This window comes from Siphateles boraxobius, unplaced genomic scaffold, assembly GCF_051911475.1.
Source record: "Siphateles boraxobius isolate OS27281-9 unplaced genomic scaffold, OSU_SipBor_1 49, whole genome shotgun sequence".
In the NCBI taxonomy this organism is placed as follows: Eukaryota; Metazoa; Chordata; class Actinopteri; order Cypriniformes; family Leuciscidae; genus Siphateles; species Siphateles boraxobius.
This window is the reverse complement of record NW_027509130.1, coordinates 4,670,555-4,695,428: the sequence shown is the minus strand read 5'-3', so window position 1 is coordinate 4,695,428 and position 24,874 is coordinate 4,670,555. Positions and strand designations below refer to the sequence as shown.

The following is a 24,874-nucleotide window of genomic DNA, read 5'->3' as shown; positions in this document are numbered from 1 at the left end:
AGTATAGGTCAGCATTTATTATTATTATTTTTTAAGTTTTGGGGTGGGCTAGCAATGCAATTCATTCTGAGGTTATATTAATTTTTAAGGAATGATGCTTACATTTTTTGTGTGTAAAATCAACAGTTTTCTCCAAAGGCGAGATCTTCGAGCAGCTGCCCATCTCCTTTGTACAGACATTACAAACGCTGTGAACAACCATTCTAGGTAGGGCTGTCGAGTTGCTGATGTTATGAAGTGTTAGTTGTGGTGGATTTTTTAATAGATAAAGATTAATTATGTTACTAACCATATAAAGATCTGAAGAATATTAACATTTCGTGATAAACTCTAACACTTCCTTTTCTCTAGGATGTAGCCATCAGACGAACTCTAACCTCCTAAACATTTGACTTAATATAACTTTGGTAAAAGGAACTTTGAAATTGGACTAACCGTTATATTGTGAAATGATTGATTAAAATATTAACCCCTCACAATGATTTTTGATGATACAGGATATTTTTGCTGATGTTACTAACAAAGGGTAATGAAAAGGGGGGACTTGCTTAACCAATCGTGATGATTAAGAGCGTGATATGTTAGTCATGATGATTCTGTTTTGAGATGTCTGGGTTTGAAAACTTGTGGTAATGTATCATGTCTATTCTATAAAAACTGTTGTATCCGTGTTTACTGGTGGGATTCTCAATGGGATTTGTCTGAGATCCACCGGCCTTGTTTCTAGGGAGATTCTCTGAGAACTGCTCGAGAACTCTCCTGGCCGTGATTAAAGCATTTAAAGGACATTTGCTGGAGTTCTCTCTGTTATTTTCTGCTGCCCAGCAGGTCAGTTAGGGACGCAAGTAAGTTAGAGTTTAGGGAACTCGGCCAGTTGTCGACGGAAGATGCAGGAGCTAGAGTATAAAGGTTTTTAAGTGTCGATTTTGGAGACGCTTGGGTGTCGATGAGTAGACGCCCCAGATATGTATTAAGTGTTGACGTGTAGATGCTTGGGTGATGACTGGGCACTCCAAATAAATTTAAGAGCACTAGAGACCTTACCAATCCCAAGTGATAGTGTTCAATTAAAAGAATTAGGTTCCAGGTACGCAGTTAGGTTTAGGGAAAAATCTACAACATAGTGCACCTGTCGCTCATATAATTTTTTATTGCAGAACTTATAGTTACATAAAATCAGGTAAAGATAGTTGTATCTTTAACAATGAACAATTATAATGACAGAAAAAAACAAAGATCATGGGTTTGTGTACATCATAATATGAGATTTTATACACAGGAAAAAAGAACAATGACAAGGCTAAATATCTTTAAATAGTCCTTCATAATACATACATTTTTTTTTTTTTGTTATTTATAAGGGATGAAACGAGAGGTACATTTAACAAGAAAAAGAGGAAAACATAAAGGAGATTTAAGTCACTTTTGTTTGTGGGTAAATTCTTTTGGATATAAAACAAAGAAATTAACAACATATTCAAGAGATGACGATTTTGGGTTTTCTTTTTTTCTTCATAAAAAATTATATTGTTAAGGATACAACTGTGGGTCACATTAGTAGGGTTTAAAATATATCAACTTAAATCAACCCTAAATGTATTTCTCAAAATAAATGGGCAGCAGTTTCTTCAACAAGACCACAAAATGAGCAAGTTTTATCAATATCAAGATATTTACAGATAGATGAATTATACGTGTCGTTCATATCTTTTAAATTGTTGTGCTTGTGATAACGTGTTGTAGGTCACATGAAAACGACAACAAGGCAGATGTCCGGTTCGCATTCATACGTAACGAGATCAGGCTATATAGTATACAGTCTTTTAGCGCTCGTTAAGGAAGTACTTATTGAAATTAAGTACCTAATCATTGAGTATGCGGTTTCAAACGCAGCCTCCATGACAGTATTTCTGGAAATTACTATAGTACTTTTCTCTCTTCTTCTCAACATATATTACTGGATCATTGGCTTCTCTGAAAATCCTTTGTTGGTCAGTAATCATCTTGTTTGCTCTCTTACAGATGCAAAAAAACAAATCCATGAATAATTCATACTTGAACACATAATTCACTGGTCCTTCCTGATGTTCTGTTACTCTTGCCTTGATGTAATCTGTGAGTTGTTGAATGCAGCTGATGTTGTAGCCCATCTTTGAAATGTTAAAGGACTGAATCTCTTTATCTATATGGTGATCAACATCCGAGACTAATGATCTTATTTGAGCTTCGTCCTCTTTTGATAGAGCATAACCAAATATCTATTTAGCTGATCTGACATTTGTGAACAATCCAATTTTTTTTACCTTTACATAATCTGAATAACTGCGCACAGAGAAAATATCTCTGCACTCCATCCTGTGGTCTACAGAAACACTTTTATAGGTGTCACTGAGGATCTCTCTCACATCTCTCATTATGTCAATGTCTTTGATTGGAGGAGTGTCTGAGATGATCTTATTCACACACTGTTCCCAAAACAAATCAAACTCTTTCTTCAGTGTTTCTTCATCATTTGCTTTATCTTTTAGTTTTAAGGCAAGTTCTTTGCTCTTTTCTTCGAGAGTGTTTTCATGATGTTTCCTCTGATCATCAATCTTTTTCTTCAGGTCTCGCTGCTGAAGAATCTCATTTAATTTTCTCTTTGTTTCTTTCACAAGGTTTTTCTCAAGGTCCTTGATTTTGATTTCAAATGATGTTTTCCACTGAATCAGTATATCTTTATCTTTGTCTTTCTCAAAGAATTCAGACATTGAATTTTTCACTTTTTTCACTTGTCTCACTCAGTTTTCTTTGAAGATCAGTTTCCTCAACTTCATGGATTGCTTTAATTTCTATTTTGTTGTGTAGTTTGTTCTCAGTTTCCATCATGGCACTGCGAAGACTCCAGGACCACTTGCTGTATTCGGTCTCCAGTTTCCTGTAAGCTGAAATATCAAATCGTTCATTCAGTAAAGCCTCCCAGAGATCTTTAATATGCACTTTTAAGTCTTTCAGCATTAATCCATGTGATTTTGATGCATACGTTTGAATAGATTCTTTTAGCTCTTGAATGTTCTCGCAGTAGTTTGGGTTTGGTGGTGCCATGGGTGGGTTTCCCTCCCAGAGCTGAGCAAAATACTTCACATCTTTCTGAACATCAAATCTAATGACATCACTGAAACATTCAACATCATAGACTTCATCTTTAGCAGCGAGTTTTGTCAACTCATCCAGTGTCTCCAGCAGTCGTCTCCTTCCCTCCATGTTTTTCTCTCCAGCTGTGATGTCTGAGACGTTCTGATGCACAAACACACAACTGGGAGACAGTCTGACCTTGTGCATCCTCAGGAAGGCCTGAACAACAATCTGAAGAATGTCCTGCATCTCAGATGGGTTTTTACCAAAGATGTTGACTAAGGTAATATTTCCAAGACCAACAACGAATGTGGCCAGTTCATTGTCATGATGTCTTGTTGATCTTCCAGCCAGTTCCAGAGCACGAAGACCCTCAGTATCAACAACCAGAATATAGTCAAAGTTCATCTGTGTTTTCATCTCGTCTGAGACTCTGACCAGCTGCATGAAAGCTCCTCTGGTGCACCTGCCAGCACTGACGGCAAACTGGAGTCCAAACATGGCATTCAGCATGGTGGATTTCCCTGAGCTCTGAAGTCCTAAAACTGACAGCACAAAGACTCTCCCCAGATAGCAACATTGTTTCGGCCCAGATCCGGCCCACATCTGGCACTTGTGGGATGCGGATCTGGCCCACATGCAGCGTGGAATGACGGCCCTTGGGTGGCCCACTCCTGTTTGCCAGATCTGGGCCACAAGCAGGCCATAGCAATGCCACATGTCAGCCAAGAGCAAAGAAATAAACCAGAACTGGACTTTATCTGAGCCACAAAATCTGTGTATGGAGTCATCTCAACCTTAATAAGCCTGTTAACAAGCAGAATCACTGAAGGAAATAAGAGAATAGAAAAAGAGATGAGCAGAAACACAAGAACTACAACTGACTTCAGACACAGTCTTAGATGAAATCAACTGAAGATAAAAGAAGACATTAAATCTGTGAAGATCTCAGCAGAGGATTAAACAACTCCACAAACAACATTACCAGCTTCACTTATTACTAACCAGACTGACTTTATTTCTGTCAGACTTCTACAGAAGTTTTTATTGAGAATTAACAGAGGTTTAACTCTAATGTTTCATTTGAAGTCACCATAACAGTGATTAGTGTTTCCATTAGTTGGGCTCTTAACTCTTAATATATCTTTTGTGTTCTTTTGGCCGTTGTGACAGTGTGTTTAGTCAAACACATTTGCAGCAGCAAAGAAAGCTAAAGTGAAACGATATCAGGTTATAATAGTTACCTGTTGATGGTTTTATAATCATCATGAAATAACTTGATTCACTTATGTCTTTGGATTCTAACAATTGTGTTGATCCATTAATACACAGCAAAATCCCTAGTGTTAAATTAACACTGCTGATAATTGATGAGACACACAATGAGATAATTAAGTGATTAATTGAGTGATAATTGAACATTATCGAAGACACCTGATGTTAACAAGCAGAATCACTGAAGGAGAAAATCATAATTGGTATGTTACCATTATGGAGATCAGTGTTTGCTTTAGTTGGGCTCTTGACCCCAAAGTCATTAACTCTAGATTTAGTTTGGCTGCTGTACCTGAGTTATAACAGCCAGATGAACAAAGAGAAAAGGTGATGTGTTGGTGTTGGTTGTGTTTTAACATAATCAATATTTGGCCTGAATCACTGAACTCATTGAGAGCATAATTTCAGAGTTAAGTTTACCTTTTGGATTATAGCAGCACTGTCGTTGTAGGGTAAGCATTTTGTAGCCTTTTCAATTAAATCCAAATGATCAAATCAATTACAAAAAAAAAAAAAACATCTTAAAAATATTTCAGGTAGGCACATACAGACATCAATAATTAGCGTATGAATCTCAACAATGGTGACAAACAGAAGACCTCTGAACATAAGCTCATTATTTATTCATGCAGCAATGCATGATGGGAGCCATGAATGAGATTTGATTGGTGGCATCCAGAATACACTGCAACATGCTTTATAATTGTCACCATTGTTGAGATTAACAGGCTGATTCTTGATGTCTGTTTAAAAAAAAAAACAGTTTTGTATGTGATTAAGTTTTAAGAAATTATTTGGATTACATTGTAAAAGTTACAAATATTATGATTTTCAAGCACAGTGCTGCTATAATCAATAAAGTAAATGTAACTCAGAAATTGGGCTCTATATGAGTCAGTGATTCAGGTCAAATGATTGTGAAATAATGACAATGTTAAAACACAACCAACACCATCATATCACCTTTTCTCTTTGTTCATCTGGCTGTTATAACTTAGGTACAGCAGCCAAACAAAAATCTAAAGTTAATAACTTAAGAGTCCAGAGCCCAACTAAAGCAAACACTGATCTCCATAATGGTAATATACCAATTACGATTTTCTCCTTCAGTGATTCTGCTTGTTAACATCAGGTGTCTTCAATAATGCTCAATTATCACTCAATTAATCACTTAATTATCTCATTAACTTTAACACTGCTTCAGCACACATTTTGCTGTGTGTTAAGGGATCAACACAATTGTTAGATTCCAAAGACATCAGTAAATCAAGTTATTTCATGATGATTATAAAACCATCAACAGGTAACCATTATAAACTGATCTCATTTCACTTAAGCTTTCTTTGCTGCTGCAAATGTGTTTGACTAAACACACTGTCACAACGACAAAAAAAAAAAAAAGACAAAAGATATATAAAGAGTTAAGAGCCCAACTAATGGAAACTCTAATCACTGTTATGGTGACTTCAAATGAAACACAGTTAAACCTCTGTTAATTCTCAATAAAAACTTCTGTAAAAGTCTGACAGAAATAAAGTCAGTCTGGTTAGTAATAAGTGAAGCTGGTAATGCTGTTTGTGGAGTTGTTTAATCCTCCTCTGCTGAGATCTTCACAGATTTAATGTCTTCTTTTATCTTCAAGTGATTTCATCTAAGACTGTGTCTGAAGTCAGTTGTAGTTCTTGTGTTTCTGCTCATCTCTTTTTCTATTCTCTTCTTTCCTTCAGTGATTCTTCTTGTTAACCGGCTTATTAAGGTTGAGATGACTCCATATGTAATATACACAGATTTTGTGGCTCAGATAAAGTCCAGTTCTGGTTTATTTCTTTGCTCTTGGCTGACATGTGGCATTGCTATGGCCTGCTTGTGGCCCAGATCTGGCAAACAGGAGTGGGCCACCCAAGGCCCGTCATTCCACGCTGCATGTGGGCCAGATCCGCATCCCACACTGTAAAACCCAACAAGTTAAGCTAACTCATTTCATTTGAGGAAACCGATTGCCTCAATTCTTTTAAGTTTATAAAAAACAATAGTTATGAGTACTCTGAACTTATTTTAATCGAGTTCACTAAAACAATGATATTTCTTGAAACACAATTAAACTTTACACTGCATTTAATACTGTATATAGCTGAAACTTTACTTTATTGAGTAAAAACAGTGAAATGACAAACTTTAAATGAACTCAGAGCACTTGCAGTTACGGCTAGCTCACAATATCACACACAAAGTCAACTCCAATGAGTTAAGCTAACTCATTACATTTGAGGAAACCGATTGCCTCAATTCATTTAAGTTTATAAAAAACAATAGTTATGAGTACTCTGAAATTATTTCAGTTGAGTTCACTAAAAGTAGATATTGCAGTCAAGAAATTAAGTGATTAATTAAGTGATTAATTAAGTGATTATTGAGCATTAATGATGAACACCTGCTGTTAACATGCAGAATCACTGAAGGAAAGAGAAACACAAGAACTACAACTGACTTCCAACCACAACATTAGACAAAATCAACTGACGATAAAATATGTTTAAATCTGTGAAGATCTCAGCAGAGGGAACAACTCCACAAACAGCATTACCAGCTTCACTTATTACTAAACAGTTTGACTTTTATCATGCGTCTACAGAAGTTGTTATTGTGAATGAACTGAGGTTCAAATGAAGTTGATTTATTGTTTCATTTAAAGACACCATGATAGTGGTCAGTGTTTGCTTTAGTTGGGTTCTTGACCCTAGACTTTATAACAACAGTTTTTCCAATGGCTGCTGTAACTGAGTGTTTATATAACACATTTGTTATGGCACAAAAGCCAAAAGAAAATTTGAGCATGTGGTTGTGTTTTGATGATGATTTATGGAATGATGAATCATCATTTGGTGTCTTGATTCTCTGATCTTTTCTAGAGAATAATCTCTGATTAAACAGGTGATATATAACTTGTATTATTCATTATAAAAGAACTGTGATTCTGCTGTAAGGCCCAATCAGATTTTAAAAACGTCTATGGTAACATGCTGACTTACACAGACATCAAGAATCAGTATATGAATCTCAACAATGGTGACCATTAAAAAAACGATTCATGCTGCAATGCATGCTGGGAGCCATGGATAAGGTTTGTATTATGGTAGTACCCAGCATGCATTGCAGTATGAATAGTTTTTTAATGCTCACCATTGTTGAGATTCATATGCTGATTCTTGATATCTGTGTTAGTTTTGTTAATGAATTACATTTTCTGTAAAATTCTTCATACTATCTTATAGGCATAACATTGCTAGTTCTTATGTTGTAGAATCTTAGTTTCGAATACAACTAATAATATAATCAGAGATTAGACTCTGAATGAGATCAGTGAATCAAGTCATTAAGAGATGATTGTCATCATCAAACCTTGACCATCATCACCCGGACATACTTTTTCTTGAATTTTGTGCCATAACAAATGTTTCATAAACACTCAATTACAGCAGCCAAAGAAAAAACTAGTACTCAAACATCAAGGGTCAAGAGCACAAATAAAGCAAACGCTGATCTCCATCATGGTGACCTTAAACCTTGTATTTCTTGTGTTTCTCTTTCCTTCAGTGATTCTGCTTGTTAACAGCAGGTGTTCATCACTAATGATCAATCATCACTTAATTGATGATTAATTAACTTAACTATACAATTATTATTCAATTATCATTCTGGGATCTAGAAATGTTCTATAACTCATTCAGTTTGAGTTCTGTTTCAGTCATTCAAGACACTTCAAGTTTCGGTATTTTTTGAGTGCAGTGAACTCAATTTAATTGAGTGAATATTACTGTTAGGTTTTACAGTGCACAAGTGCCAGATGTGGGCCGGATCTGGGCCGAAACAATGTTGCTATCTGGGTCTGGTCTCCCAGTTTCAGGATGAGTTCATCTAGAACAGCAGAGATCCAGACCAGAGGAACATGAGCAGCATCTCCATCCATCAGCTCCAGTGGAAATCCAGAGATCATCATCTCTGCTGCAAGACTCGGGAGAGAAGAGAAGTGAAACTGCAGATCTTTCTTGTTCTTCTTCACAGATGAACATGATTCATAGATCTGACCGATCTCCCTCATGATGTGCTCCAAACCAAAGGCTGCAGCTTGAAGATCCTCAGATATTCTCTCAAGTTCTGTTTGTTCAGCTTTGAGTTGCACAGATCTATCATAGTTCTCTTTCAGTTTTAAGACAGTTGACCACTTTTGATCATACCTGTAATGTAGAGCAGAAAAATCAGCTGATGTATGTTCATCCAGGAGGATTCTGAGCCATTTGATGAAATACATATTCTCATGTTCATCAGTTGAGTTCATTTGTTTAATGAAGAACTTCATAAACTCAGTGATGTCACATTTATGCTGTTGTTCACGGATTTTCTTCAATTCCGTATATTTTATACTGATGTCCATTTCTGTCTCATCTGCTCGAGGTCGATGTAGTTCTTTGTTCTTCTGACTCCACTGATGCCACAGTTTCCCCTGATGAGGCAGAAATGATTCTTTGATTTCTGTCAGATCTTTCTTCTCCAGTAAACTCATCATCTGATGTGCTGCTTCTCTTCCTCTCCTGCAGTCTTCATCATCTTCCTCATCTACTCTGATGTCTGAGTGTTTGGACACATCTTCAAGTCTGAAAGTGGAAGTTGATTCTGAGAGACAATCATTTATGGCTCTTCTGAGTTCTTCAGATACATCTGACTGATTTCTGTCTTTCAAACTAATCTTGAATTTCCCTTTCTTCATCTTCATTACAGTAGATTCATCCTCCGTAAAAAGACAAATGAGTGGCTTTCTCTTTCTGAACAGATTTTGGATTATTGATGCATGCCTGTCATTCCTGTCCAGTTGTGGTAGAACAACAACATTGACTGAGGCCATTTCAGTGAGGATCTCCAGCTGTTTCTCATGATCTCCTGCATCACCGTGTAAATTACAGAACGCAACACAGTCCGTGAATCTCTCCGTGTTTTTCCCAGAGGGGCAGAACCAGGCGATCTATTTTTCTGCTGTAGATATTGATCTGCTTTTACTCCTGCTGTTCCAGCATCCCTCTGTTTAATAAACAAAACATCACAACATTTATTTTATCCAGTGTTTTCATTACTGATTTAATCAGAACTGTCATTTAATTTGAATTTTACATCTTAGAATTATTTAATCACAGTGAATATGGATCATGAGGTAAGTCATCAGCAAAGAGATATATATTATAAAAACGTTATTATCGGAATCCCTAAATTCACACTCACCTGAACTGAATTATTTGTTTCATTGCAGATATTTTCCCCCTCGTCCTTCTCTCTTTCATATCTATCTCTCCGCTCTCGGTTTACATCTGGTAATGACAGTAATCATGGATGATCTGATCACAAGTTTCAGGCCAAGACATTTAGCTGTTTACCTGGTTTTAACGTGTCTCTGATTTTGACTAGCCATTTACAATACAGAACCAATGTTTTGTTTTATTTCTGTTTTTGACCATGACAAAACATAACACTTTTTAAATTGTGCAATTTTACTTGTTTTATAGTGTTTAATTAATTCAGGCAATAACATACTTTACATGTGAACAATGCCATTTGCCCTTACAAGCCCCAGCTAAGAATGTTCCCTTAAATTTTCCTAACGTTCTGGCAACGTTCTCTCAAACTTTTGAACAAACATTCTTAGTAACGTTAATTTGAATGTTTGTACAATGTCATCGGGTTTTCAAAAATGTTCTCAAAAGATTAGCACAAAAACGTTATATACATTGTTTGTAGAAGTTTTTTTTTTTTTTAAATGTCCTCATAATGTTGGGAGAAAATGTTCTTTGAACAACATTCCTGTAACATCCTTTAAATATTTAGAATGACGAATAACTTCAAATTAACAAGGTTGTGATTGCTATTTTACTGTAAAAGAACATCCTTGGATGTTTAGCCTGCCAGTTCTGCCGTGGTCCATGAAACTAAGAAACCACTGCGAGACATCCAGGACTGACAGCATTTTCACTGAAATTCTATCAACTTGTGTGCAACATCTGGATGATCTCATTTTCCCCAAAAGTTTTACTATGAATTTGAGGAGTTGAATATAAGTTGTCATCATTATTCTAACATGGTTTGATCTTTTTATTTGTAATTAAGCATCATTTAAATATTTTCTCACTTACGTGTTTCTTTAGCACAAACCAGGTGGCGTCCATCATTCACATGCACAATGTTCTCTAACGTCTGGAGAAGATCATCAGGAGAGCTGCTTCTCTGAAGACTGAAGTGTCTGTTGAAGCATTTCTGAATAATTTTCTGCAGGATGTCATTGGTTTCAGTCGGCTCTTGTGTCGTGAGCACCATGGTGTGTTGATAAACCCGCTCAGAGAAAGAGTCCAGCACCTTCTCCACACACTCTTGATCTTCTGTTGAACACTGCTCATATTTGAGGAGCAGAATGATCACATGAGGTCCTGGATCAGACAGATATACACACTCTCTCACTGTCTGTGTGATGTGATGATCTGAGATGTGTGTCTGGAGCAGCTGAGGACTGTTGATAACAATCACATGTCTGTCCTTCAATCTTCCTCCAACTCTCTCTACAACATCTGGAGGAGCTTCACTGTCAAACGCTGCTCGTCCCAACAGAAAGTTTCCAACTCGACTGTTTTCTGACACGCTCTTCCCCAGCAAAACGATTCTCAGATCGCTTACTGAAACACATGTGATATATATTGTTATGACCACAGAAAAAATGTGATCAAAATTTTTTTTTTTCTTATGTTTTAAAGGGGATAAAATGCCCATCATGTTCACACACTCTTCATCACTTCATAAATCTGTTCATCTATTTAAAGACTTACTGTCAGGAGGTGGCTCTTTGCTGCATCTTTTCTTGCGAGGAGGATCGTGGGCAACAACCTCTGTATAAAACAAAAGTATTTCATTTTATTTGACTCTCGTCATAGTAATGCACTGTACGAATAAAAAACAACATCTTTAAACGATTCTTACAAGCAGCAATATATTAGTCATAGCAGAAGTGTGAGAAGATGTGATTAGTGTACAGACTGTAAAAAAGTGTACAATTAACAGTAAATTTGACCATTAATTTACAGGTCAAAGTTTAACATTGTGTGTCTTTTTATCTTATTGCTTTAATCTTCAGTGTTAAATGAACACTACTCAGTGTGCACACTTACAGAGTGAACTGGTGCTGGTGCTTCACATTCAAAATGTTTGGTTGTCATTATGGTGATTAGTGTTTGCTTTAGTTGACTTGATTTTTCAAGGTTAGTTTTTCTCTGGCTGCTGTTACTGTGTTTGTTATGGCAAAAACAGCAAGAAAGAATATGATCACATGATGTTGGTGGTTATGCCATCATCATGTAGTACTCTCATTTACTGATCTTTTTATATGGGTGACGTTTTATTAATCTCACATTCTTGTTTATTGAGGCTCTGTGATTCTATAGCATGAGATCCAGCAGTGTTTTCTAACCAGAATGTACCTCTCATTTGAGAGATACACAAAAATCAGCATATAAATCTCAACAATGGTGGCATGATTTAGGCTGCAGTGCATGTTGGGAGCCATAGATTATTTTTGTATAGTGCACTCAAAATGCATTGCAGCATGAATATGTCACCGTTTTTGATATGATTTCCGAAGATTAAAAAAAAAAGCGGGGAAAGGTAAGAAAAGCGTTTTTCTTTCTTTAATGCTGGCTTTTGTCAGGGAACCCCTTCGTTTAAAAAAACCTAGGAAGGAAAATTAAGGACAGAAGAGAATTTGGTTTATTCAATATTAGCAGGAGGAGCCTATTTCATACGATCTTGTTTAATAATCTAACGGAATGAATCAGCCTGAAGAAGTGTGGTGGCAGAGTTGTATTGGAATTGTTGTTTCTAAAGTAACTGAAACAAAGTGCTTAAGTGTAAAGTTTCTAAAGTAACTAAAACTTGGTGTTGGTCTCTTATAATTCTGTTAAGATTCTAAAGTAATTGAATCAACTCAAAGTAATGGGGTGGCAGAGTTATATTAGATTGGTTGTTTCTAAAGTAACTGAAACAATTTTGTATGTTTCTAACATACTTGAAACTGATTGTGAAGTTGTTATAATTCTGAGGAAATTCTAAGGTAACTAAATTGACCCGACGCAGTGTGGTGTGGTCACAGAATTATTTCGCAAATATTGTGTTATATTGTAGGCTATAGTCAAATGTGCCATGACTGAGTGAAGTTTAAAACAACAACAACAACCGAGGCAGTGTGGTTTTGCCCGACGTACTGTGACAGTGTTTTAAATTTGATGAATATTATTTACGGCCGAAGTACAGTGGCCAAGTAAGTCGTTTTAAAAATATAACATAAAACCCGACGTAGTATGATGTAGTACTGTGACAGTGGCTACGTTTACATGCAACCAAATAATCTGTTGGTAATCAAATAGATGGCTCAATTGGACTGAAAAGCCTTCATGTAAACTCCTTTATCAATCCGAATGAGCTCGATCCGGACAAAATTTCGATCGGATTGAAAGGGGTGGTTTATTCCTTTTCTAATCCGATCGTGAGAACGTGTAAACACTTGATCGTATTGAAAACTGAAACTGAAAGCACTGCGCATGTGCAATGACACTGAAATAGCGCAATAGCGTATGACGCGTGGAACGAGCTGTTCTTCCTGTTGAATAAAGTGTCATAAATTAGTGTCCCTTCATTCTAAAATTCTCCTTTCAGTGCGTCTGTGAAGTGGAGCAGGACAACGTCCCACCAGTGCTTGTTGTTTCGGATTCTCATCCACCGATGACTGCATTTGGGTATTTTTACAATGTTATAAATATGAGCATCACGGCACAACGGTTCATATGCTAATTGTCTCCAAATTATGACCACAAATGGATAAATATCAAGTCTGCTGTTTAAAAAAAATAAAGAACCAATGTAGGGGAATAGTTATGTGCAAACACCGGGAAACTCTTTGTATCCGTGCAGTGTGCGCATGTCAAAACATATATTCTGATTTGAAGCTTGTGACTTATAAACGCGCACATCAACCCCAATCACATGTTTATCGTTCATGTAAACACTACTTTCAGATTCATCAATCAGAATGAATTTAGTCCTTTTGAAACAAAGGTTGTGCATTTTTTTAAAACTTTTATACTTTTTTGCGTAGTGAAATTTCAGGTCCAAAGGACTGTGGCTATGGTTCGGGTTTAGAAGCCTCAGGTAGTGTGGCTATTTGCTATTTGTCGGTAACCAACAGACAGTTGATGGTAGGGTTGTGCCGATAGATGATATCGTGTATCGACGATAGTCTGAGATTTCGCCGATGGCAGATGCCTTTGACGATATCAATACGATAATTGGCTCTTTTTACCATGAACGTATTAAATGATTATTAGTATTATTATTATTATAAAGCTAGTATTGTTATTAAATTAATATTAGGAACTACAATTAATTTGCCTTGCCTAAATTCATAACGACATCACCACATAGCCTAACACTTGCGACAACACCAACACACGCTTATGAGGACTCCTCTAAGAAAATGTTTTTAAAACAGAATAAAAAACTAGGCCTACATGACTCAGCTAGATTTCTGCCCCTTAGCCTACTCTGATTTCTCCTGGCATTTAAAACACAAGAACCCGCGTTCTTTGGGCTTATTGAAGTGCATCCAGACAGAGAGAGCACTGGTGGGAGGACATATATCGCAAACTCAGACTCTTTCTTGACCTTAGAAATTATTAAAACGTGTTTTCATCTCGTGCAGAAGTACAGTCAAAATGCTGCATCTGTAACGACAAAAGAGGATCATGTGTGTCCGTAAATTTCCCGCTGACATGTTGAAATACTCGAGTCAGATACAAAAATGATTAGGATCTTTTTTTACCTCACTGTACCGGGAAATAACCTGATCTAGCCTAGTAATAAACACTCCACCTTTGCTAGCAAAATAGAAAAATATTCTCGTATAAAATGAAGTAATAAAACAAGCAAATTAATGAGTAAATAATCAAGTTAATAATCAAATAAGTTGAGGGAGAGAGTAGGCCTAAATGATTTTCGTTTTTAAGTGAACTATCCCGTTAACAGAAATGAACTGTTAGTATATTTGTTTCACATCAATACTGCCCAGTTTGTCCTGGTGGACATGCACAGAGCAATACTGTTAAGTTTTCACACAAGTGCCAATGTTATTTAAAGGTTAGTATGTTTCTGAAACATTCTTTCAATTGTTCAAACACCTGCTGTGAACAAGCACTGAAAGAAAGAGAAATATGAACACAAACTACAACTTTCTTCAGCCACAGTCTTAGATTAAATCCACTGAAGAGAAAAGAAGACATTAAATCTGTCAATATCTCATCAGAGGAGGATTAAACAGCATTACCAGCTTCACTTATTACTAACCAGACTGACTTTATTTCTGTCAGACGCCTACAGACGTTCTTTCTGAGAACTAATCTGTGTGATGTTGGTTTGTTATTGATAACAACATAATCATAACCTAGATTCAGTATGCATTCTTTGTGAGGGGTTATTAATTTATTATTTTAAATTATTATAGTCCTGTGATTATGCAGTATGAGTAACAGCAGTCAAATAATCATTTATGAAGGATTTTAAATGTATTATAAGACAAACATTTGAACTGCTTTAACCTTTAGACACGAAGAGACATCAAGAATCAGCTTATGATTCTCAACAATGGTAACAATCAAAAGCTTCACGCTGCAATGCATATTGAGTATCTAGTCTTTGCACTTTGACATCACATTGTGACCATAGACTGGGACAGCCTCTCACAAAGTTAAAGTGTAACTAAACCCCTGGTCAGAGCCTGACTCCACCCACTGGCAATATTTGAAAAATGCCGGAAAAGTGGGCAGAGCCCAGCGGAGGGGGGGGCGTGCACCTGAGACGCATCTCTCTGTAGGCAAGGGCGTGGTGAGCTGGTACCCTCTGACGTAGGGCTGTAGTACTCGAGTCCGGTCTTGGACTCGAGTCCGGACTCGAGAACGTTTTTCTATGGTCTCGGACTTGTCTCGGACACGCTGGTATTCGGACTCGTCTCGGTCTCGGCCACTGGTCTTGCCAAATATGGCTTTTGGTCTCAACCGAGTCCAGGTGTCTTCATTATGTTCCCAGTAAGCACACATAAAAGCCGTTTATTTGCGCGCCATTTATTTGCTCTGGTGTGAGCCGCGATTGCAGTTGTCGAGATAATTCAGCACGCGCACTCCCTGGAGTCTCAGGGGAGAAAGCGCCGTGTCAATGCACTTCGTAAATGTACGGGGTCCTAGGGACAGACTGAACAGCAGAACTGTGTATTGATAAGCTTGCCCCTCGAAGGCGAATCTCAAGAATGGCCTGTGATGGGGGGCTAGGATGTGAAAGTATGCGTCTTTCAGATCCACAGTGAAACATTGCTATTATGAGGTATCACCATATGTCATCATTCTGTTTTCTTTAGATTAGAAGATTATATGATATCAAGGGGAATGTCTATACTTAAAAATCCTGGGTGTTGTGACACTGTTTTTGCTTTTATATCAACAAATAATAACCCAAAATGATTGTCTTGATAATGTCATGCATAAGAATTTTTCTTCCTGTCCTGGAATCGGTCTTGACTCGGACTCGAACCTTTTTGGACTCGGTCTTGTCTTGGACTCGAACCTCTTTGGACTTGGTCTTGACTTGGACTCGACTAGTCCTGGTCTTGGACTTGTCTTGGACTCGACAAAAGTGGTCTTGACTACAGCCCTACTCTGACGTCACACGCCACCGCAACCACCAATAGGAAAATTCAACTGCAGTAGCCACCGTTCAACCTGAAGAGGGCAGCACTCAGACGTTTTTACACCATATATTGTAGAATTAAAACACTTTAAACCCCAATGTCAAAAAATGTACTCGAATCAATGAACAGCATTTATGAAGCTCCATTCTTACAGATCATTAACTAAAAAAAATGTTTTAGTGTTTAGTTACCCTTTAAAAAGAAAAAAAAACAAAGCCAATCCCGTTTAGCAATGTGTTCAGCAGGCGGGACTCATATCCGTTTGTGTACCAGGAATTGCGCATTTTTCTTAGAACGCTCTTGTAGATGTTAATCTAAATTAAAATGTTCCCCGTTACATAAAATAAGCCTAAACCTACATAAAAACCACAAGACACAACCGGACAAGATGTTATATAATATAGTTTAACTTTTGATCGAAATTATTGTTAGGGACCTATCAGTAGGCTTGTTTGAGATGGGCAAAATCTGCGCAGAACCGATCACCGGTGATCAGCGCGTAATGCATGCGGGTTAGAAATGTGTCCGAGTGCGGTCCGCCTAGCTCTGATGTCATGCTGACGTGTGTCAAAAAACTCTCGCGAGCGCAAGGCGCACGTGTCGGATTCTGCAGTCGCGCGCAGTTGCTCTCCACCGACTGCGCTGATCAAAAGCATGATGGGAAACGACTTGCTGAGGACACAGCTTAATGTTGATTGGTTTAAACAACCGTGATGTATTGTTCTCTTTTAAAATGTTTGATTTTAAAACTCGGATATCATGTTTTATGTGTATATGTTATGTGTGAATATTCCCAAACTCTCGGACAGTGCGATCTCTATGGGTTATGCAATGTCATTTTATTATAAAAAAATAAAAATAAAAACACAAAACACACACACACACAAAACACATAGCCTATGTCTGTATTCAAGAAAAAATGATTGATAAACATGTTTACACGTGCACTTAAGTTAAGTGCACTTATTTGGAATGGAATTAAATAACAAATACTTTGGGTCTCTTTATTTATTTTCATATAAAAGCAACAGTACTTAAATTACATCCAGTTTATTAGCAACACTGTGCACGAGCGTGAATCCCGCGATATCCATAATTGATCTCGCAGGTGTCAGATCCACTGCGAGAAGCGAGAACTGTCCGGCAGCCGCCTACTCTCGACTACATTTCAGGCGAGGCAAGGCGCATCTCAAACAAGCCTAATGTAACTGGATATTTGTAGGGCCACGTCACTATGCGTCACTACTAAATTCTACGTCCATGTGATTATGCTCCAACATCGGTACAATTTTACACGTAGCAGTTAGAAAATTGAACATTAACTAACGCTTCACATTAGAAAATATTTCAGCTTCCCAACAATAAATAGAGATTAGGATCGTGACGTCAGCGGATTCCAGTAACGCAAGGCATTGTGGGATTTTAGGACACGGAAGTTGCGTGAGAAACGTAGTTGTAGGCAGCGGCGTAGTAGTAGTTTTGGCGGTAGACTGTAAATGGTGGTATATTTTAGAAAGTAATTCAATTTAGAAACGCGACAGAATGGTGAACGCATGCTGTATTATAAATTGTCACAATCGTTCTCACGATCGGCGTGGAAAACGTATCATAAATGGAGTACGATTTTTCAGCTTTCCCGCTTGGAAGCAAAGCAATGGAACTCAAGTCGCAGAGTTAACAAAGAGGCGTCGCATGGCATGGGTAGCAGCTGTAAGACGGACAAACATCACCTTCAGCAACATTTCCCGACACATGTTCGTGTGTTCACGGCATTTTCACACAGGTAAGTTATCATTACAACACCTTTAACTGTTATGTGGTTACCGCTAGCTGGCCATACAAACTTAATTTCGTAGCTAACGTTATGCAGCCAGCACTCGGTTGTGCAAAGTTTGCTAGTTAAACTAGTTGCAACCCAACAACTGTACAGGGTAGGGTTGTAACTAGTTTAGCTTAGTTGAGTTTAATTTTATAGCTATGGAGCCAGCTAACTTAGTTGTGCAAATTTAGCTAACAGTAACGTTAGTTAAAACTAGTTAACGTTACAACACAACAACCATAACATTAACTTCAATTACGAAAACTAGTAACTAGCTAACTTCGCAAAACTAAATTTGCAAAACTTAATTTAACTAAAATTAAGCTAACTATAACGGAAGGAATCTCTATAACTGTTACGTTGTGTATCTGTAATCGTTCATCCGATCAACTTTACACTTGAGTGTGAAGTTATTTGGATGAGCAGGTATCCAGACAACTGCAAGCACAGACTAATCAATCAGCCAGTTTTAGACGGGCACTGCACTTGTCAAAGAAATTCTGTTTTGTTTTTTCAGGCAAACCAGCCTATGAAATGCTGGAGTGTCATCCCGACTGGATACCGTCATTACACCTTGGCCACACAGAAGTCAAAACAACACACACACAGCGTTTTAACCGGAGGACGAAGAGACAGCAAGCTCTGACAGGGAACAACACTTCACCTGCAACACCACTGGATCCAGCTGCACAGAGGTCACAGGTGGATGATGCTGCACCTCCAGATGAAGCTGCACAGAGGTCACAGGTGGATGATGCTGCACCTCCAGATGAAGCTGAACAGAGGTCACAGGTGGATGATGCTGCACCGGAGGATAACAACAGAGAACAGCAGGAATGCAGTTTTTGTAGCCACAGGCGTGCTCAAATTAACCGCTTGCTGGAGGAGAACAGGACACTGAAGGAAGAGCTCTCCCAAAAGAAGATGGATGAGCATTTCTTTAAAGATGATGACGTGAAGGTAAAGTACTACACTGGGCTTCCATGTTTTGCTGTTTTGATGGGCGTGCTGCAGCAGCTTCTTCCTTGCCTGCCACAGACTGTCCGTAAACTTTCGCCTTTTCAGATGCTCCTCCTAACTCTGATGCGCCTGAGGCTGAATCTGCCAATCCAGCACATTGCACACATCTTCTGCATAGACCGAAAGACTGTTTCCACCACGTTCAGAGACACCATAGCTACAATGTTCACACACCTTAGCCCTTTGGTGCACTGGCCTGAGCGACATTGCTTGCAAGGTAGCATGCCACATCAGTTTGTTGAGGCTTTTGGCAATCGTGTTTCAGTTATTGTGGACTGCTTTGAAATTAACATTGAGAGAGCATCAAATCTGAAAGCTAGAGCACAGACATTTTCTCACTACAAACACAGGCACACCCTCAAGTATCTTATTGGCATTACACCACAGGGAGCTATCTCTTTCATTTCCAAAGGGTGGGGAGGTCGTGTCAGTGACAAGCATGTGACTGAGAACAGTGGCCTTCTTAATAAATTATTACCCGGAGACTTGGTGTTGGCGGATCGGGGATTTGACATCAGGGACAGCGTCGGATTAATGTGTGCAGAAGTGAAAATCCCTGCATTCACAAGAGGACGCTGCCAGTTGGATGCAAAAGATGTGGAGGAGACAAGGCAGATAGCTCACCTCAGGGTCCATGTGGAGAGGGTGATTGGATGTGTACGCAACAAGTACACCATACTAAGTGAGACGATACCTGTGAGCATGGTGCTCCCATGTGAAGACGAGGACATGATTTTCCTTGACAAGATTGTGTCTGTGTGCTGTGCCTTAACTAATATGTGTCCTAGTGTTGTCATGAAACCATAAAACATGACATAAACCGTATGAACTGCATATGTTGCATACCATGTGTAAATAAATGATGGAACACTACGTCAATTCTAAATGTTTTTATTTGTGTCACATAACATGAACATCACATAACATAAATATGTTTTTCACAGTAACTGTCATGAAACAGAGGGGTCCAGAGATGATAGCAGGTAAATCCTTTAATGAAACATAAGAACACAGGCTGAATAAACAGAAAAAGTCTCTTTCACAAAAGGTAACTGAGTGGCGTTCCGCTGTTAGTTCAAACGAAGACAGATGACCTCAGCCGGATATAACATAAAATAACTTCTGGGTACTTATAACAGGACCTGCAGTGTAACAATGTAGTGCAAATATAGCATATAAAATAACTTCTGGGTACTTATAACAGGACCTGCAGTGTAACAATATAGTGCAAATATAGCATATAAAATAACTTCTGGGTACTTATAACAGGACCTGCAGTGTAACAATGTAGTGCAAATATAGCATATAAAATAACTTCTGGGTACTTATAACAGGACCTGCAGTGTAACAATGTAGTGCAAAAATAACAGGTAAAATAGCTTTGAGGTAATTATAACAGGACCTGCAGTGTAACAATGTAGTGCAGATATAACATAAAATAACTTCTACTTATAACAGGACCTGCAGTGTAACAATGTAGTGCAAAAATAACATATAAAATAACATAGTAACTTATAACAGGACCTGCAGTGTAACAATGTAGTGCAAATATAACAGGTAAAAGAACGAACAGGCACTGTTAACATGAACTGCAGTGTAAAAATTTTGTGCAAATTTAACAGGTAAAAAGTCAACTTCAAGAACTGACAACATGTCATAATAAAAAAGGCACTATGTACAAACTATTCACAATATATTGAACCAAAACCTGCTTGTGCTCCACTGTTTCAGTTCTGTGTGCATGAGGCACAGAGCCACGGCTCACTAGCTGAAGGGGCCTGGCTGAGTCCGACACAGCTGAGGTGAAACCACTGTATTGTACAGTTTTCCTTGTCACAAGCCACCATGTCGTCCTGGTCTTCAGGGCCTCTGCAAATGCACCATAGTTGGTTTGTCTTCTGCAGTGCCTGTGTTCTTGGCCTTTTTGTGTGAACTTGTTGTAACGCGGTTAAATGATGCGGAGTTGTGGAGGCTGCTCTGGTGTGGTGGCAAGCCACAAGCTCAGGTAGAGAAACCTTGAGGAAAAACTCCTGTGCTTTTGTCAGAAGTGTTGTCCAGAACTCCACATCTGGTAAGATCCGAACCACAGCACAGTCTCGTTGCGTCCACACAACAAAGTCACAAAACCCTGACCTGGTGACAAAGATCTGAGTTTGTACCTGGCTGTAGTACTTGTGTGTCTTCTTCAAGATTAACTTCCCATCAGTTAGCTGAAGACAAAAGTTGCTGTCATCTGTACAGGCCTGCAGGATGGAGTTGTTTTGGTGCTTATATGTGCATTTGATTTCCAGACAGCCTTTCCCACAACATGTGCAGTGAATGAGCCCATCAGGTGATGCCCCAACCTCCGGAAATGATGGATTTATGATAAACCCACATTGCTCCACTTTCAGGTTATCGTGCTGGGAAGCTGTCAGTGTGACATAGGTCTGCCTTGCTTCTTCCTCGTGGTCTATCCCCCATCTGATGGCAGCTGTGGATGCTGTTTTTTTGGGGCAGCACACCCTCCTCACAGTTGACAAAGCTGGTCTGGCAACACTGGTGGACACAACGGCATGGATGTTGGAAGCTGTTATTCTTCCTGCTCTTGATGTGTACCAGGCAGGGGATAGATGCTGCTGTCTTGTCTGAGCTTCCACCGCAACCGCCTGTGCCTCTGCTACCGCTACCATGTGTGTGAGGCCCTCACAATGCTGCTGCAGGACAGGCAGTTCACATCCATCCTTCCCCGGGTCACGAAGGCGCTGTAGGGACTTTGGGACTACACGTGGCTTAACAGGGTCTGCATAATTTTGGTAGTAGCCCTCCATTCCAGAAAGGCAAACAGCCTTGCTGTGAGTATGCAAAATTTCAAGTAGGGGTGACAAGTTTGAAAGTGTCGTCGTGTGTCCACACGGACTAGTGCAGCCAACACGAGTCCGTATCCCTGACATTGTGCTCTCTCCACTGATGCACTTGTCGAGCGCCCTCTTCTTAGCTGCGCCAGAGGAGAAGTCAATCTTGTAGCCCACCTCTGCTTGGACCTTGTCCACACTACTCGGCATCATCCAGTAGGCTGGAACATCAGTGACTGTCTTGGTACCCCGTATTCGCACTGCTACTTCAATTTTAAACAGGAGGGCCCCAACATGTGTGCAAGACTCTGCTATGCCAGCCATGCATGTGCAGTGTGCACACTCCACTTGCCCACTGGTATTGAGGATCACCCATGGCTTGAGTGGAGGTTCATTGAGGCGTTGAGAGTGCAAAACCTAAGACATAAATAACACTGATAAGCATAAAATGAATTATATATGTATATATATATTCAAATAACCATCACATTCACACACCAGTGAAAATAGTTGTAAATTCATAGTCAAATCTCCAGTATATTTTTTGTAGACATGTACTTTTGATCTCTTTACTAGTTCTTTATTTATGTTTATGTGTACGGTTAAGCACCATTATACCAAGGTAAATTCCTCGTATGTGAAAATGTACCTGGAAATAAACCGGATTCTGATTTAGTACAGAAACTAATCTAGAACATTGCAGAAACAACAAAAACAACAGCGTTTCGCCTGGAAATGACATTTAATAAAAGTAAACAACTTAACTAAAATGTTTCCTAAGTAAAAAAGAAAATATATACGACGCAGAGTTTAACTTGCAGTGTTGTTGTTGAGTTTAACGTTAGTATGGTGACAGAGAGGTGTGTCTGGTGCGTGGTGATTACCTACCTTTGTGCGAACGATGGTTTTCTGGTCTTTGAGTTTAAAAATCTCCAGGTCCTGAACCCAACCATTAGTTAAGTGGTGATGGGCCTCAAGGGATTTATAATTTCGGAACTGCTCAAATGTGTATGCGCTCACACCACAAACAAGGTAAGAAAACACGTCAGGAAATGTTGTTTGCGGTAGCTTGTTCAGATCAGTCGACCACTCTTTGTGTTCGTACGGATCGAGTCCGTTAATTGCCTTTATTTTCTCTAAGTAGCGCTCCTTTGCTTCCTTGTTCAGCTTATCTCGGTAGATAACCTTGTGCTTGATCTTCGCACGGTCCATGTGTGTTTGTTTACCTTCGTTACGACAACCGTGTCCTAAAAGATGGCCGCCGCTACCCAGAATGCACTGCGTCATGACGTAGTTGCCCATTCTCTATAGTCTATATAAACGAGTTACTGGTAGGCCTACGTGGCAAAAACAAAAGGGAAACTAACTGACGGCAACTTATAACGTTAATAAACACATTTAGAATGAATCTAAACTCGTGTTTTAGTGTTGTATTTTACATTTACGTTTCATATAGCAAACATATGGAACATATTTACCTGTATAGTCCATAATGCTTAGAAAGCGATTTCCGTGTTGACAGCAAAGAGCAAGCGAGTCGTGTAGCCTATGGGAGGAGTCAGTCATGACAGAAGCTCGTTGTCTTTGAACAGGAAAGCTGTGTCTGAAAACGCTCCATATCCACTATATAGTGCACTATATTGGGTGTCGGCCATTTTGTAGTTGTGTCCGAATTCTGAGTGAACGACATCCTCCCCTACATTCGTTCACTACTTTATACCCACAATCCTCTCTGAATTTTAGTGTACATTCGATGTACACTTGCTGAAGCACTCTTTCCCCAAATCCAGTGCGGAGAGGACTGAGCGCGCGTGAAAGTGCGGGAGGGAGCGAGTTTAAACCAGAGATTACAGCTTTCTTATTTCTGCTTTAACATTTATTTCATGTTAATTCTAGTTCTAGCTTTTTTATTTATAATTAATCATAAATTGAATAAGAGACAATATTAGATGAATTTTAAAATGAAATAAAATTATATTACTAAGGTAAAAACATTTATATTAAAATATATTATTTAGGCATTAACTCAATTTAACTAAATTTAATGTGTTTTACTAACAGCCAGGTGTTTAAATAATGTATGGCATTGTTGTTAACTTATTGAACTGTAAGGAAGAGATTATACTTAGGTTGATGATTTAAAAATATTCTTTAATAATTTGTAGGCAGCGTATTCAGTTTCTAACAAACTATAAAAACTACTAAAAATAATAAATACATTAAATAATGTACACGTGTTAATGTGTGTCTATTTTTGTTTGCAGTTTTTTAATAATCAACCAGAGAATGTCTAATATGATGAGAAGTTTCACTCTCAGTAAACTTCCGGCTTCTGAACTGGTTGCAGTTCCACTCTGGTTCCATATGAGGGCGCTCACAGGACGAGTGCAGAATGAATGGATGTCTATGGAGCTATACCCCTCAAAATCCACTTTTCTCAGGATATAATTTTTTTTCTAGTAATTTGAATGTTGTTTTTGAAAGGAGATGTAAAGAAATTACTCATTGCTGGGTGTTAGTTTTTTTAGAGTCACTTATTTGCTTTAAAAAGTCTTTTAAAATGTCAATGACGTCATACACATCGTACGACCAGAGATACTGATTTACGGCAATCCTTCAGTCACTTCGGTGCTTTCGCGCTCTGCACCACAGAATGTCTAATGAGGGACATTAGACGGGCTCTGTCTGCACTTTCTTTATCTCGAGGCATCGACAACACAGCTGACACAGGTACATACACGTGCTAGAAGAGTTTTTGTTTTAAAAGACCACGCCGAAAATACACACACACACACACACACACACACACACACACACACACACACACACACACATATTCGTGAACCACCGTAAATTCAGGTAGGCTTTGAGAATTAACACAGGAGCACATACGTTACCTTTTTTCATCCTTGGGAAATGAGAAATAGGACAACCCTTGCCCACTTTTAGAACAATTTATCATTGCACACCTGTGAGAATTTTTTTTCCTTTTTCAAT

At 38.5% G+C, this 24,874-nt stretch overlaps 5 protein-coding genes across 10 annotated transcripts in view; 2 read left to right on the top strand and 3 right to left on the bottom strand.

The window, feature by feature from the left end:
* Positions 1 to 2,258: 2,258 nt before the first annotated feature.
* On the bottom strand, positions 2,259 to 9,406 carry LOC143711028 (interferon-induced very large GTPase 1-like; the record flags this gene model as incomplete). The annotated part of the gene is given in 3 exon segments (XM_077202318.1): positions 2,259 to 2,765; positions 2,767 to 3,679; positions 8,277 to 9,406. Coding segments are annotated over 3 exon segments (2,550 nt in total), but the record flags the coding sequence as incomplete, so codon positions are not given.
* A 1,151-nt stretch (positions 9,407 to 10,557) lies between these two features.
* On the bottom strand, positions 10,558 to 11,213 carry LOC143711027 (GTPase IMAP family member 2-like). Its single transcript, XM_077202317.1, has 2 exons — positions 11,207 to 11,213; positions 10,558 to 11,099 (listed from the first exon to the last, which is right to left on the bottom strand). The coding sequence occupies exons 1-2, from the start codon at positions 11,211 to 11,213 to the stop codon at positions 10,558 to 10,560; spliced, it is 549 nt and encodes a 182-aa protein (XP_077058432.1).
* Positions 11,214 to 17,627: 6,414 nt separating this feature from the next.
* LOC143711199 (uncharacterized) lies at positions 17,628 to 19,916 on the top strand. The gene is made up of 2 exons (XM_077202531.1): positions 17,628 to 17,987; positions 18,541 to 19,916. Exons 1-2 carry the CDS (start codon positions 17,747 to 17,749, stop codon positions 19,848 to 19,850), a joined length of 1,551 nt encoding a protein of 516 aa, XP_077058646.1. The 5' UTR covers positions 17,628 to 17,746; the 3' UTR covers positions 19,851 to 19,916.
* An 833-nt stretch (positions 19,917 to 20,749) lies between these two features.
* Positions 20,750 to 23,135, bottom strand: LOC143711198 (uncharacterized). The gene is made up of 2 exons (XM_077202530.1): positions 22,766 to 23,135; positions 20,750 to 22,294 (listed from the first exon to the last, which is right to left on the bottom strand). Exons 1-2 carry the CDS (start codon positions 23,087 to 23,089, stop codon positions 20,771 to 20,773), a joined length of 1,848 nt encoding a protein of 615 aa, XP_077058645.1. The 5' UTR covers positions 23,090 to 23,135; the 3' UTR covers positions 20,750 to 20,770.
* A 1,232-nt stretch (positions 23,136 to 24,367) lies between these two features.
* Positions 24,368 to 24,874, top strand: part of LOC143710909 (sterile alpha motif domain-containing protein 9-like) — a 34,785-nt gene continuing 34,278 nt past the window's right edge. For 5 of the 6 annotated variants that reach the window (XM_077202152.1, XM_077202146.1, XM_077202149.1 and 2 more), the window contains exon 1: positions 24,368 to 24,607. The gene's annotated coding sequence lies outside the window, so the exon portion shown is untranslated. The remainder of the gene's footprint in view (positions 24,608 to 24,874) is intronic. The other variant, XM_077202148.1, reaches the window with a different exon arrangement.